General features: G+C 25.6%; 1 protein-coding gene across 3 annotated transcripts in view; it reads right to left on the bottom strand.

Annotated features, from left to right (window-relative positions):
* LOC117177106 (dedicator of cytokinesis protein 3) overlaps positions 1–12,494 on the bottom strand; it is a 128,001-nt gene that overhangs the window by 6,158 nt on the left and 109,349 nt on the right. For 2 of the 3 annotated variants that reach the window (XM_033367596.1, XM_033367597.1), the window contains exon 17: positions 3,341–4,719. In XM_033367596.1, coding sequence (XP_033223487.1) covers positions 4,558–4,719 — 162 coding nt within the window. In that variant the 3' untranslated portion in view covers positions 3,341–4,557. Of the gene's footprint in view, positions 1–3,340; positions 4,720–12,494 lie in introns of those variants that run through there. The other variant, XR_004467664.1, reaches the window with a different exon arrangement.

Raw genomic sequence — 12,494 nt, 5'->3', positions numbered from 1 at the left:
ATAGAATTAAATAAGAAATCACTTTTGTAACTTCACTTCCACAAGTCTGTTTTATAGGATCTAGTTTTATAGGTTACTTTTAGTACAAGTTGTTTCTTATACAGACTAAATTACTTTATACTGCTAATTATTTGTATAAATAAAGTATTTAAACAATTTATTATTGTTTATATCAATTTTCTCTTGGACCGACATTTTAGTACGAATAACCGGATTTTATTATTTTTAATTTAATTTTTCAAATAGAACAATAACATTTTTTAAGTTAAATGTTTAGTTTTATGTTTAGTTTAGAATATTTGATTTCTAATGACTGATTGCACATAAAGAAACCAATATTTCTAAATATTAAGCAATTGTTATTTTTCGTAATTAAAAAATCATTTAATGTTAGACTAGAATAATATTTTTAATTTAATAAAAGCCTTTAATTGTAAATATATTATTTTGAAGTTATATAAAAATTGAAAATAGTTTTTAAAGTTTGAATCAGGCGTTTACATCTGTTTAACTACTATATTTCCTAAGTGAAACAATTTAATTTTTAATGTTGAAATCTGGAAATTCTTAAATTTTGAACTGATTCGGAATCGTCTTGTGAAATAAATTATTATTCACTCATTAAACCTTAATGTATATAATTAAAATTTAAAAATCATTATGCATTTTCAAATTTTATCAACAAAAACGGATTTTTATCCAAAATTGTATGGGATTTTAAACTTTTCCATTTTTTAAATGAATCCTTTAACATTTTTTGAATGAAAAATGTACGCCTGAAAATAAAAATGAAAATGGAAAATTTTTAAATGAAAAAATTTCGAATTACGCATTGTAAACTGAATAATATCATAATTTAAAAAGATAAAAATTCAACTGATTCTCGATCCAGCGGCCATCCTGAAATAATAATACATTGTATAACAAATTATTTTTGGTAACTTTAATTTATTTTTACCTCGCTCTAACTGAAAAGTTGAAATATTCAGAAAAAACGGCTCTGTTATAAAATTTATTAAAAATTTATTTTAAAAACTCTAGTTTAAGAAAACATTTCTAAAAACAATAATGAGATTTTAAAACATTTGGGTTAACATCTAAATATTATCAGTAGCAAGTAGCATTTTATTTATTATAAACCATTTTTATTTAAAGAACCGCAAAAAATCATAATTATCACAAAAACTCGCAAAACTTAATTTTTCATTTATAGCTTTTTTTGGGACCCTACAAATCAGACTTATTGAGGTGATATTTAAAAAGAAATATTCGATTCCTTTTCTATGGCCGGGTATGAAAAGAAATGTTGAGTTTCAAGCCGATTCACCTAATATTGATAATTCTGAATAAAATATACAAAAACGATAAATTATGGGAGAGGGGCACGAAAATTAAAAAAAAAAAAAAAAACGTTTGGACCACCCTATATTCCTGCAGGGTATCTTTTTGACGTTGACAACAGCGCCGCCTGATACGCGAACTACTGGGTATTTTAATGTTATCAGAGCCATGTTAATGAAAAAAAAACAGCGAATATCACTTAATTTTAATAAAAATATATTATACGAGATCAAAAATAATTTATTTATTATAAGAATTTTTGTCAACATTACATTTTTTTATACAAATTCATAATGAAAGTGTACAGTTGATTCGTATAAATTCGTAAAACAGAGCTTTAGTGTCAGTCATTCGGTTTTAAAAGAAAAAATTTAATATTCTAAGTAATCAGTTTTTCTTGCATATTTTTGAATTTCACAAACATAACATTATTGTTTTCTGAAAGAACGTTTCAAAGCACATATTTTCAACAGTTTTGTATTTTTTATAGCGTAAACTAAAAACAATCATATTTTCATAATAAAAACCTGTTTTGGAAAAAATCGTCCTTTTTTTATTGAATTCAACTGTTTTTTATTACATTCTTATCAGTTGAAGTTTCTTCTCTTTAATTAAAAATTTATCTGTAATTACTTTTTTGTTTATTTTTGGTTAAAAACTGATCTTTTTATTTGAAAAATTAGATGATTTGTTGAAAATTTGTGCTTTTTGGTGGAATTTAAAGGTTTTTAATTTTTAATATTTTTTGTTTGTTGAAGATTCATCTCTTTGGTTTAAAATAAACTGTTTTAATGAAAATCAGTATCTCGTTAAAAATGGATTAACTGAAAATTTAAAATGGCCGTTTTTAATTAAAAATTAAAATTCACCGCTTTTGGTTTAAAAAAGAACTATTTGGATGAAAATTTGTGTTTTTTAGTTAAAAATTAATCTTGATGTTTAACAATTAATCTTTTTGGTACAAAAAAAAACAATTTTGGATGAAAATTTAACTAATTTTTTTGTTAGTTCACCTGTTCTTAAAAATTGATCATTTTAGTTGAAAATTCAACCATGTGCTTGAATATTGACATTTTTTATAGAAAATTATTCTTCTTGTTTGCAAAATTCATTTATTTGGTTACAAATGGTGGGAGTATCAAATATTCAATTTTTTGCTCAAAAGTTATTTTTTTAAAGATTGATTACTTTAGTTAAAAATTCATATATATGGCTAAAAATTCAACTATTCTATTGGAAATTTCGCTTTTTTGGCTGGAAATTAATTTTTTAACAGAAAATTTAAGTATTATCTTTTTTAATTAGAACTTCGAATATTTATTCGGAAATTGATGTATTTTGGTTGAAAATTGAACTATGTGATTTCTGGTACAAAATTGATCTTTAATAGTTAGAAATTCTACTATTTCGTAAAAAAAGTATAGAATTTTATAATTAATCTTTTTGGTACAAAAAAAACAATTTTCGGATACAAATTTAACTAATTTTTTTTTAGTTTATCTTTTCTTAAAAACTTTTCTTTAGTTACAAAATTTAACAAGTTTGTTAAAAACTAATTTTGTAGTTGAAAACTCGACTTTTTGTTTGAAAATTCACCTTTTCGATTGAAAATTCATTATTTTTGGTCAAAAATTCAAGTGTCTAGTTCAAAGCTCTTTTTTCATGGTTCAAATTTATTTTTTAGTTGCAAATTTATTTTTTTCTCAAATTTAATTTTGGAACTATAAAACTAAGTATTTATTTAAAATTAGTATTTTTTATTTAAGTTCAATTTATTTTATTTAATATTAAAATATTTTTAGGTAGGAGTATCAAATATTCCTTTTTTTGTTCAAAAGTTATTGTTTTAAAGATTGATTACTTTAGTTAAAAATTCATATATATGGCTAAAAGTATAACTATTCTATTGAAAATTTCGCTTTTTTGGCTGAAAATTAATTTTTTCAACAGAAAATTTAAGTATTCCATTTTTGGTCGACAATTTTTTCTTTTTTTAGTTGAAAATTAATTTTTTTTATCCAGAAAAGTCACTATTTCATTTTTGGTTAATTTTCTTGTTCCTGTTAAAAATTTAACAATGTTGTTGAAAATTCGTTGTTCTTTTTGCAGAAACCTTTTCTAAAATTAACCTTTTCTAATTATAACTTAAAATATTTAGTTGGAAATTGATGTATTTTGTTGAACATTCAACTTTCATTTCTGGTCGAAAATTGATCTTTGATAGCTAAAAAATTCTACTATTTCGTAAAAAAGTATAGAATGTTATTAACACACGTACTTTGAATTTTCTTAGCACAGAAAACAATCTTATATTTGTAAAATTCAGAACTACGCAAAGAAAAAGTGACCAGTAATAAAAATATTAAATTTTTTCTCATCAAACTGAATGACTTACTCTTTTACTTTATTAAAAAAAAAATAACTATAAACTTTTATTACTAACTTGTATAGAAAAAGAGATATTTTTCATTAATTAAATTGAAATTTTCACAGAATAGTCTCAAAACTCACCCATAGTTCCAAATTGGTGGCGCTGTCGTAGCTACCCAACAGACATATTGTGCATGCATTTCCTCCTATCCTCTAAATCCTCATTGGCGCCAAGTTTTCGTGTACACGTCGTTGATAAAAATGACTTTTATTCTTATTATTCGAAAATATAAATAAATTACAAAATATGTATAGTTAGATTAATACTCGGAAGAGCGTCGTCATTCAAGTAAACTCAACGTACATCCATTTCAACGCGTAAACTGTGATTAAAACGAGTTCAACGTCCAGCATTGAAACGGAGAGAGTCCACGAAGGTACGATCGACATACACGTAATGCAGGTAGGGACATATAATCCTTGTTTGTTATCCATAACATATTTAATCACATATGTCCTACGATTTAGAAGACTTCTTTTTTTTTCATTTGCCAGATTATTACACAATGCTTATACTCACAATTATTTATGTTTTCGTAGGATGCGAGCTTCTTCGACTTATTGTATATTATATACTTTATATTCATCAAAACTAATTTGATTGCGCTTTGGCTGCTGCAAGTCTCTTTCCCCCTTCGCACCACATTTATCTTGATAAAACTTTTTCTCGTTGTCGACGCGTTGTACTAATTGACTATAAAAATCGCAATCAAACGAGATTCAATGTTTAATGCGTTCACGCACAACGACTAACCACTAAGACTAGGAAGTTATTATATAATATTGCTACACGGTGCTCTCTGTATCGGATGCTACAGAGAGCGTTTGTAATTTCGGCACCGAATAATTTTCAACGTGACCTGATATTCGACCGGAAATCCTTTCCAGAGTCGTGGGTACAGAGGGCGCGTCTTGATTTGCTTTGGGAGGTATTGGCGGAGGACTGACCTGCAAACAAATTTAAACGACAAATTTTATACAATATAATGATAACATGATGATAATCGCATGAGAATAATACTGATGTATCAAAAAATCAGCTTCATTCCATCTTTCCTTTGCAGAGTTAGAAAAGATTTTCAAGGATTTGATATATTGGGTCTATAAATTCATTCTGTGCCTATAATTTCATGTCAAAATTGAATTTTTTTCCGTCCTAAGGTGATTTTAAAGATCGAACCTTAAAAAATTTTAAATACGATCTAATAGGTGGCGGTCCTGCGGACTTATCCTAAAAAATCTAAACACAAACACTGAAATAAATCGTAGAGCACGAAAAAATAGGCATATTTCGGGAATTTTTGTTGGCTCAATAAAGAGATAAATCGAAATTTTGCAAAATGGAATTTATAATACCAATAATAAAGTACAGATAATATTTCTTTCAAAATTGTTCATGGCAAAACGGCAGCTGCGCAGAATTTCTCCGTCGGCGCCTTTTTTTAAGGTGTCCACTGTCGGAAACCTAACTCTCGCAATTTTTTAGCTGGATCACAAAACCGAAGTTTTTTTAGATTTTATAGAACAACAGCAAGAGACGTACGTAGGATTTTTTTTCGATATATTGAATTTTCGCGAAATGGTGCCCTTTTTGAAAAAAAGTTTAAAATTACATGGAAAAAATCGTTACAAAATTTCATATAAAAAGAATTATGCAATATAAAAAAAATCCTACGCACGTCGCTGGAGAAAGCAATTTTGAATATATTTTTTAAATTTCAGAACGATCGGTGAGGATTTATTTAAGTTATGTTTCCGGCCAGTTCAAAGGAAGTGGTTTCGAGAAAAATGCGTTTAAAGTTTTCAGAAATCTAAAATCACCGGGGCATACCTGAGAGGCGTTGCAGCAGAATTGAAAATTTGGTCTTTTAGACATTTTTTCCGCCCTCCATCTTTGTAATATTATTTTTAAGACCCTAACACACCTTTTAAGCAAACAAAAATTTCGATTTAAAAAATTCTATAGTTGTTTAACCCCTTAATTTTGAAATAAATATCTAAATTTTGCACTAAAAATACCAATTTTTACAAAAAATGGAATAGTTGCACTTTTAGTTGGAAAAATTAATTTTCAACAAAAAATAACGGATTTTTACGGAAATAAATTAATTTTCAACCTAAGTGATGAATTTTCAACTAAAATGATGAATTTTATATTGGAATAGTTGAATTTTAAACCAAAAAGATGAGTGTTAAACTAAAAAAAAGTCTGAAATAGTTGAATTTTCAACAAACAAAAAAATAAATTTTGACTACAAACAATAAATTGTTAACCAAAACTTAAATTATTAAATTTTAAGTTAAAAAAATTACTTTCCACAAAAAAACTAACATAAAAAAAACTTTAAAGAAAAATAGTTAAATTTTCAAACAAAGTTATGGATTTTCAACTAAAATGGTAAATCTTTAACTAAAATAGTTGAATTATTTTAATTAAATCAGAAAGATTAATTTTCAACTAAAATGATAAATCTTTAACCAAGAAGATTAATTGCTACAAAAAAAATAATTTTCAACTATTAAAAGATTATTTTTCAGCCAAAAATAGAATAATTGAATATTTGGTCAAAAAAAAATGAGTTTTCAACCAAAGAGATGACTTTTCAATTAAGATTTTGAATCTTCAACCAAAAAAACTATAAAAAAAAAAGTGTTGACTTTCAACCAAGTAGTTGAATTTTTAACTGATGATTTTAACTCCCTGTCCTAAAGAAAAAACTATAACTATTTTCTAAAAGTCCCTGTTAGAAGTCAGGATAAATCAGGAGTAAGCGAATAAAATATGATAAATCCATTTTTTGAAAAAAATTGAGAAAATTATTGTTTCTGTATGTTTGAAATATCATCAATTCGATTATCAAAGTTGAGTCAGCGAAAATAATCTCATAGAGAACAAAATTGCAATTTTATTTTTCTTATAATGGAAAATAATAAACATTAAATAATAATTTATGACTTCATTTTAATAAACTGAGATCATCTGAAAATCTGCGACTGTCGATGTAGTCGCTTTTTACAACACTTACGTCATTTTTCTAAATTGAACAAAATTATTAAAATAATGAAAACGTTACTTTTTCTGCGATCAGAAAGAAATTGCCGGTTTTTTTTTGTTGAATTTCCGGTTTTTTCCGGTCAAGTCGCTACCCTGTGAAATCTCTGGAACTAATTTTTACACCGCTATCTATTATTTGCAGTGTTTTGAAGCTTAAGGTTTGCCCTTTAAAACTACCTTCGGACGAGAAAAAATGCAAGTTTAACCAAAAGTTACAAGTCGTAAAATTAAAAGCATCGAATTAATTTGCAGACCTAATATTTTACCGTATTTTTAAAAATCCCACAGAATTTTCAAAACATTTAAAAAATGTCAAAAGTTTTCAAAGTTTTTGAAATATATTAGGCAATTTTAAAAGATTCCCAGAATGTTTTGATTTATTTCAATAGTTAGAAATGATTTAAAAGACTTTAAAATATTTTAGGGTATTTAAAAAAAAAATCCAAGGCGTTTTCAAGAGATTTAAACCATTTCAAGGGATTTCCGAGGATTTTATTTTAATTAATTTCAAAGATTTTTTCACAAATAATTGTAACTTTTTAGAGCTCTTGAAAATTCCTTGGAAATTTTAGTAAATACCTTCAAATCATTCAAATCCTTGGAAATTCCTTGAACATTTTTGAATTTCTTTAAAATCCTTTGTAAGTTTTAAATATACCTTAAAATCTTTTAAAATCCCTTGGAATGCCTTCAAATTATTATTATCTATTGAAAATTCCTTGAAATATTTCTAAATGACCTAAAATATTTCAAATCCTTTGAATTATTTTGAAATCTTTTGTAATTGGTTAAAGTTAAAATTTCGAGAACTTTAACCCTTTAACGTCACATGGACACTTTTCGGACGTACCTTCTGCCAGCTTATTTTTCATCATAAAAAAGCTGAGCGAAAAATTGGATATTTTTGAAAAATTTGTTTAAACAAATTGTTTAAATTAATTAATTTTGCAAAAATAATAACAAATTCGTAATCAGCATCCAAAAAAATGTTGAAAATCATGTATATCTTGCATGTTGGTTGTAAAAAGCACGCTCTAATCAAAGATTAGGGGTAGTTCAAAATTTTCAAAAATTTGTAATTGCTTCGGCCACGTTTTTGCAAATATAAACCACAGTAGTAAAAAAAACAAGCACATAGTTCGAAAGTACAACAATCATGGACGCGATTAGCATAATTTATATTCGAAATATATAACGATAAGACTGTCAAAATCTGTATTGAAAAAAAATAAGACTACAAATTTTGCATTTTTTACATTGTTTTGCAAATAAATGTTTAAAAATGAATTTTTCATACAATTTGGATGACACCATTGGAAAGAGCGACCTCGAAAATAGTAAGTTAGGTATCTCAAGAATTTTTTGCTCAGCTTTTTCATGATGAAAAATAAGTTCGAAGAAGGTACATCCGAAAAGTGTCCATGTGACATTAAAGGGTTAATGATAAAAAATTTCACGCAATTTTACGTTGTTTAATAATAATATATAGCATTTCATAGAATTTATTCAGAAGAATTGATGAATTTCATGACATTTCGAAAATACTCAAATATTTCAGGACATTAACATTTTCAAGTGATTTAAAAAATGTCAAGAATTTCAAAATGTATGAAATATTTAGAGAGTATTTATAAAAATTTCAAGGAATTTTCAATTGATTTCAGTAATATAATGGGATTTCAAAGGAATTTATATATTTTATTGTATATTTTAAAATACCAAGAAATTTTCAGGAGCTTTACAAAATTTAAAACATTTTAGGGTATTGTAAAATATCCCTAGGCATTTTCAAGAGATTTAAACAATTTCAAGGGATTTCAAAAGATTTAAAATATCGCAGGGCATTTACAAAAATATCAAGGAATTTTCAATTGATTTTGATAACGTAAGGGGATTTAAAAATAATTGAAATATTTTAGTTTTTTTCTTAATTCCAAGGAAATTTCAAAAAATGGCAAGGTGTTTCGTAGGTTTTCAAGGATTAGAGATATTTTAAGGTAATAAAAAAAAATCCAAGGCATTTTAAAGAAATTACAAAAGTTTTATCGGATTTCAAAAGATTTTAAATACTTTCGGGTATTTTTAAAAATTATAGAGAATTTTTAATTGATTTCAATAATATAATGGGATTCCAAAGGAATTACAGGGGATTTTAAAAGATTGGAGGATTCTAATTAACAAAATTTCAAGAGATTTCAAACGACTTCAAAGGATTTGAAATATTTCTTTTAAATTCCAAAGAATTTTCAAGAGCTTGAAAAAAATTAAATGCATTTCAAAATATTTTCAAGGATTTGAAATTGTTTATGGAATTTTAAAAGATTCCAATGCATGTTTATTATATTTTAATAATTGAATGTATTCCTAGGGATTTTTAATATTTTAGGGTATTTTTAAAGATTCTAAGGAATGTGTAAAAGCTTCACAACATTTCAAGACGTTTCAAAAGATTTTCAAGGATTTCAAATATTTCAGGATATTTGAAATGATTTTTAGGCATTTTCAACGGATTTTAATATAATGATAGTATGATACTAAGCAATTTTCAAGAGATAAAAAAAAGTCAATGGGTTTCAAAAGATTTTCAAGTATTTGAAATACGTTACGCCATTTAAAAAGATTTCCAGGAATGCTCAATTAATTTTAGTAATATAATAGGATTTCAAATATATGCGAATACTTTTTGATCATTTTAAAAATTACAAGGAATTTTTAAGAGTTTAAAAAAATTCAAGGGATTTCAAAGGATTTTAAATATTTTGAAGAATCTTAAAATAAATCCCTTGATTTATTCTAAACTCATTTCTAACTTACTGAGTCCAAATAATTTCTTCATATTCTTGAAGTTTTTATTTCAATTCACTTGATATTTTTTAATTCGCCTTTTTTGGATTTTTGCCAATTTATTTTTACTTTTTCAGGGTGTCCAGCGATTCCCGGGAACAAAATTCAAGGTCTTTTCCGGGTTTTCCAGGTCAAGAAGTCAAGTTTTTTCAGGTCTCCTTTTCTTACACGAAATAACGAAATAACTGTTTCTTATAGATGTAAAAAATGAACCGTTTCATTTTTTATTTGACAAGCATTTTAAAAGATTGCAGAAATATAAATAAAAAAATTCTAATTTTTTGCGAATATACCTTAAATTGTTAAGACATTTAAAATATTTAAAATCCTTGAAATCTGTGAATTTTTTATGAAATTATTGAAATATTTGTGAAAGCTTTCTTCTTTGTTTGAGAAATATTTTTTTCTCTTTTTTAAATCATTGAAATCCTTTGAAATCTATTCGAATTTGTTAAACCCTTTTACATTATTTTAACACCTTTGAAATATCTACGAAATCTTTCGCATTCGTCGGAATTCATGGAAATATTTGAAATCGTTTCAAATCTTCGAAATGTTTTAAAATCATTAAAATCTGCTGTACGGTAAGCTTTTTGAAATCTTCAGAATTCTTGTGTTCTTTTAAAAACTGTATATAATTTTTATGAAATCTTGGAAATATTTGTGAAGTCTTTTTTGTTCAAATCTTTGGGAAATTTTTGTCAAATATTTTGAAATATTTGTGAAATCTCTCTTAAACTTTTGTTTGTGAAATCTTTTCAAATCTTCTAAAAAGTATTGAAACATTTTTAAATCGTTTGAAGTCTTCGAAGTCAAGTCTTTAAAATCTGGTGTATACGCCTGTTCTAAATCTTTGAAACCCGTGAAATTTTTATAAAATGTTCAAAAACGTTTCAAATATTTGTAAATCTTTGAAATATTTTGATCTGGTGTACACTCAAAGACCGAGTGATGAAATCCTTGAAAAATCCGTTACAAGCCCATGGCTCATTTTGATTCTGAAACGGAATCAACATCGAAATTTTTTACTTATAATTTTTATACTAAGGAATTTAAAAAAAATCAAAAAAAAATCGGAGGATCTAAAAGATTTTCAAACAAACACTAAAGAATTTCTGAAATTCAAGTGATTTTAAGGAATTACTATAGAGACTTTACGGGATTTTAAGACTATCTTTTGAATGATCAATTTTAAAGCTATTTAAAAAGTGATTTAAGCAGATTTTAATAAGTTTTGGGAGACCTCAATTTTTTTTAATCAAATGATTTAAAGATTTTCAAGAGATTTTAAGGAGTCCAAAAAAATTTAAGGATTTTAAGAGATTTTAATTTATTTTAGTCAATTTTTAACAATTTTAAATGATTTTAAATAATCTGAAGGAAATTCAAAAAACTCGGAAGACTCTAAGGATTTCTAAGAAATCAAGTGATTTTCAGGAATTAATAGGGACTTGGCGGAATCTTAAAGCTTCTTTTTAAAGGATTTAAAAATAATCAAATAATAGTTTTAAAAGATTTGATGATTAACAAGAGATTTTATAAGATTTTACGACAGTTTTACTGATTTTAAAGAAAGTCAAGCGAATTATTGAAAAGTTATTAAAACAGATTAAGGAATTTCAAGAGATTTTAAGGAGTCTAAGAAAATTTAAAGGATTTTGGATTTAAAAGATTTTAATTAATTTTAGTCAATTTTAAAATATTTAAAATTATTTCAAAGAAGTTGTAGGGAGTTCAAAAAAATTCGGAGGGCTTTAATTATTTTCAAGAAATCTTTCAAGATTTCTAAGAATTCATGTGATTTCAAGGAATGATTAGGGACTTGGCGGAATCTTCAAGTTTCTTTTTAAAGGATTTAACACTAATTCAAAAATAATTCAAAAATGTTGAAGGATTTACAAGTTATTTTGTAAGATTTTAATACAGTTTTAGAGGTCTTTAAGAAGTTCAAGGGAGTTTTTGAAAAGTTATTAAAAAGGATTTTAATGAATTTGAAAAAGTTCAAAGATTTAAAGGATTTTAAAGAGATTTAAAGGAATTTAAGAAAATGTAAAAGATTTTAAGAGATTTGAATTAATTTAAGTCAATTTCGAGAAACTTCGAAAGATTTCAAATGATTGTAAAGAAGTTGAAGAGATTAAAAAAAAAAAGATCGTAAGAGTTTAAGGATTATCACGAAATCTTACAGGATTTCTAAGAGTTCAAGTGATTTTAGGAATTACTAGGGACTTGACGGTATTTTAAAGTTTAGTTTTAAAGGATTTAAAAATATTTCCATAAGTTTTAGTGACTTTAAAGATTGTTAAGCAATTAATTTAAAAGTTACTTGCAAAAATTCAAAGATTTTAAGGATTGTCAAGAGATTTAAAGGAATTTAAGAATATTTTTAAGATTTTACGTGATAAAAATTAATTTTAGTCAAATTCGAGATACTTCGAAAGATTTGAAATGATTGCAAAGAATTTAAAGGCATTAAAAAAAAAGTCGAAGAAGTTTAAAGATTTTCAAGAAGTCTTATATGATTTCCGAGAAAGACCACAGTCTTTGATCATTTTTGTTTTCTCAAAGTGCAAGAATAATCTTTTGACATCTTTGAAAATCACACTTTAACGAAGTACCAAAATTCAAAAAGTTTAACCGCCAACTATCCCAACAATGCTGGCCCTATCAACTCAATGGTAGAAATATGAAGAAGCACAGCGCCAACAGTTGGCCGCAAATTGAACTAAAAGTATCAATGTGTGACGTATGTGTGCTATATATAAATTGTATATATGTGAAAAATGTTAAAATTGAATATATTTATCAATAAATTGGATAAACA

The sequence above is a fragment of the Belonocnema kinseyi genome, chromosome 7 (genome assembly GCF_010883055.1).
Source record: "Belonocnema kinseyi isolate 2016_QV_RU_SX_M_011 chromosome 7, B_treatae_v1, whole genome shotgun sequence".
In the NCBI taxonomy this organism is placed as follows: Eukaryota; Metazoa; Arthropoda; class Insecta; order Hymenoptera; family Cynipidae; genus Belonocnema; species Belonocnema kinseyi.
Note: the sequence above shows the minus strand (reverse complement) of the source record. Positions and strands in the feature narration are given on the sequence as shown.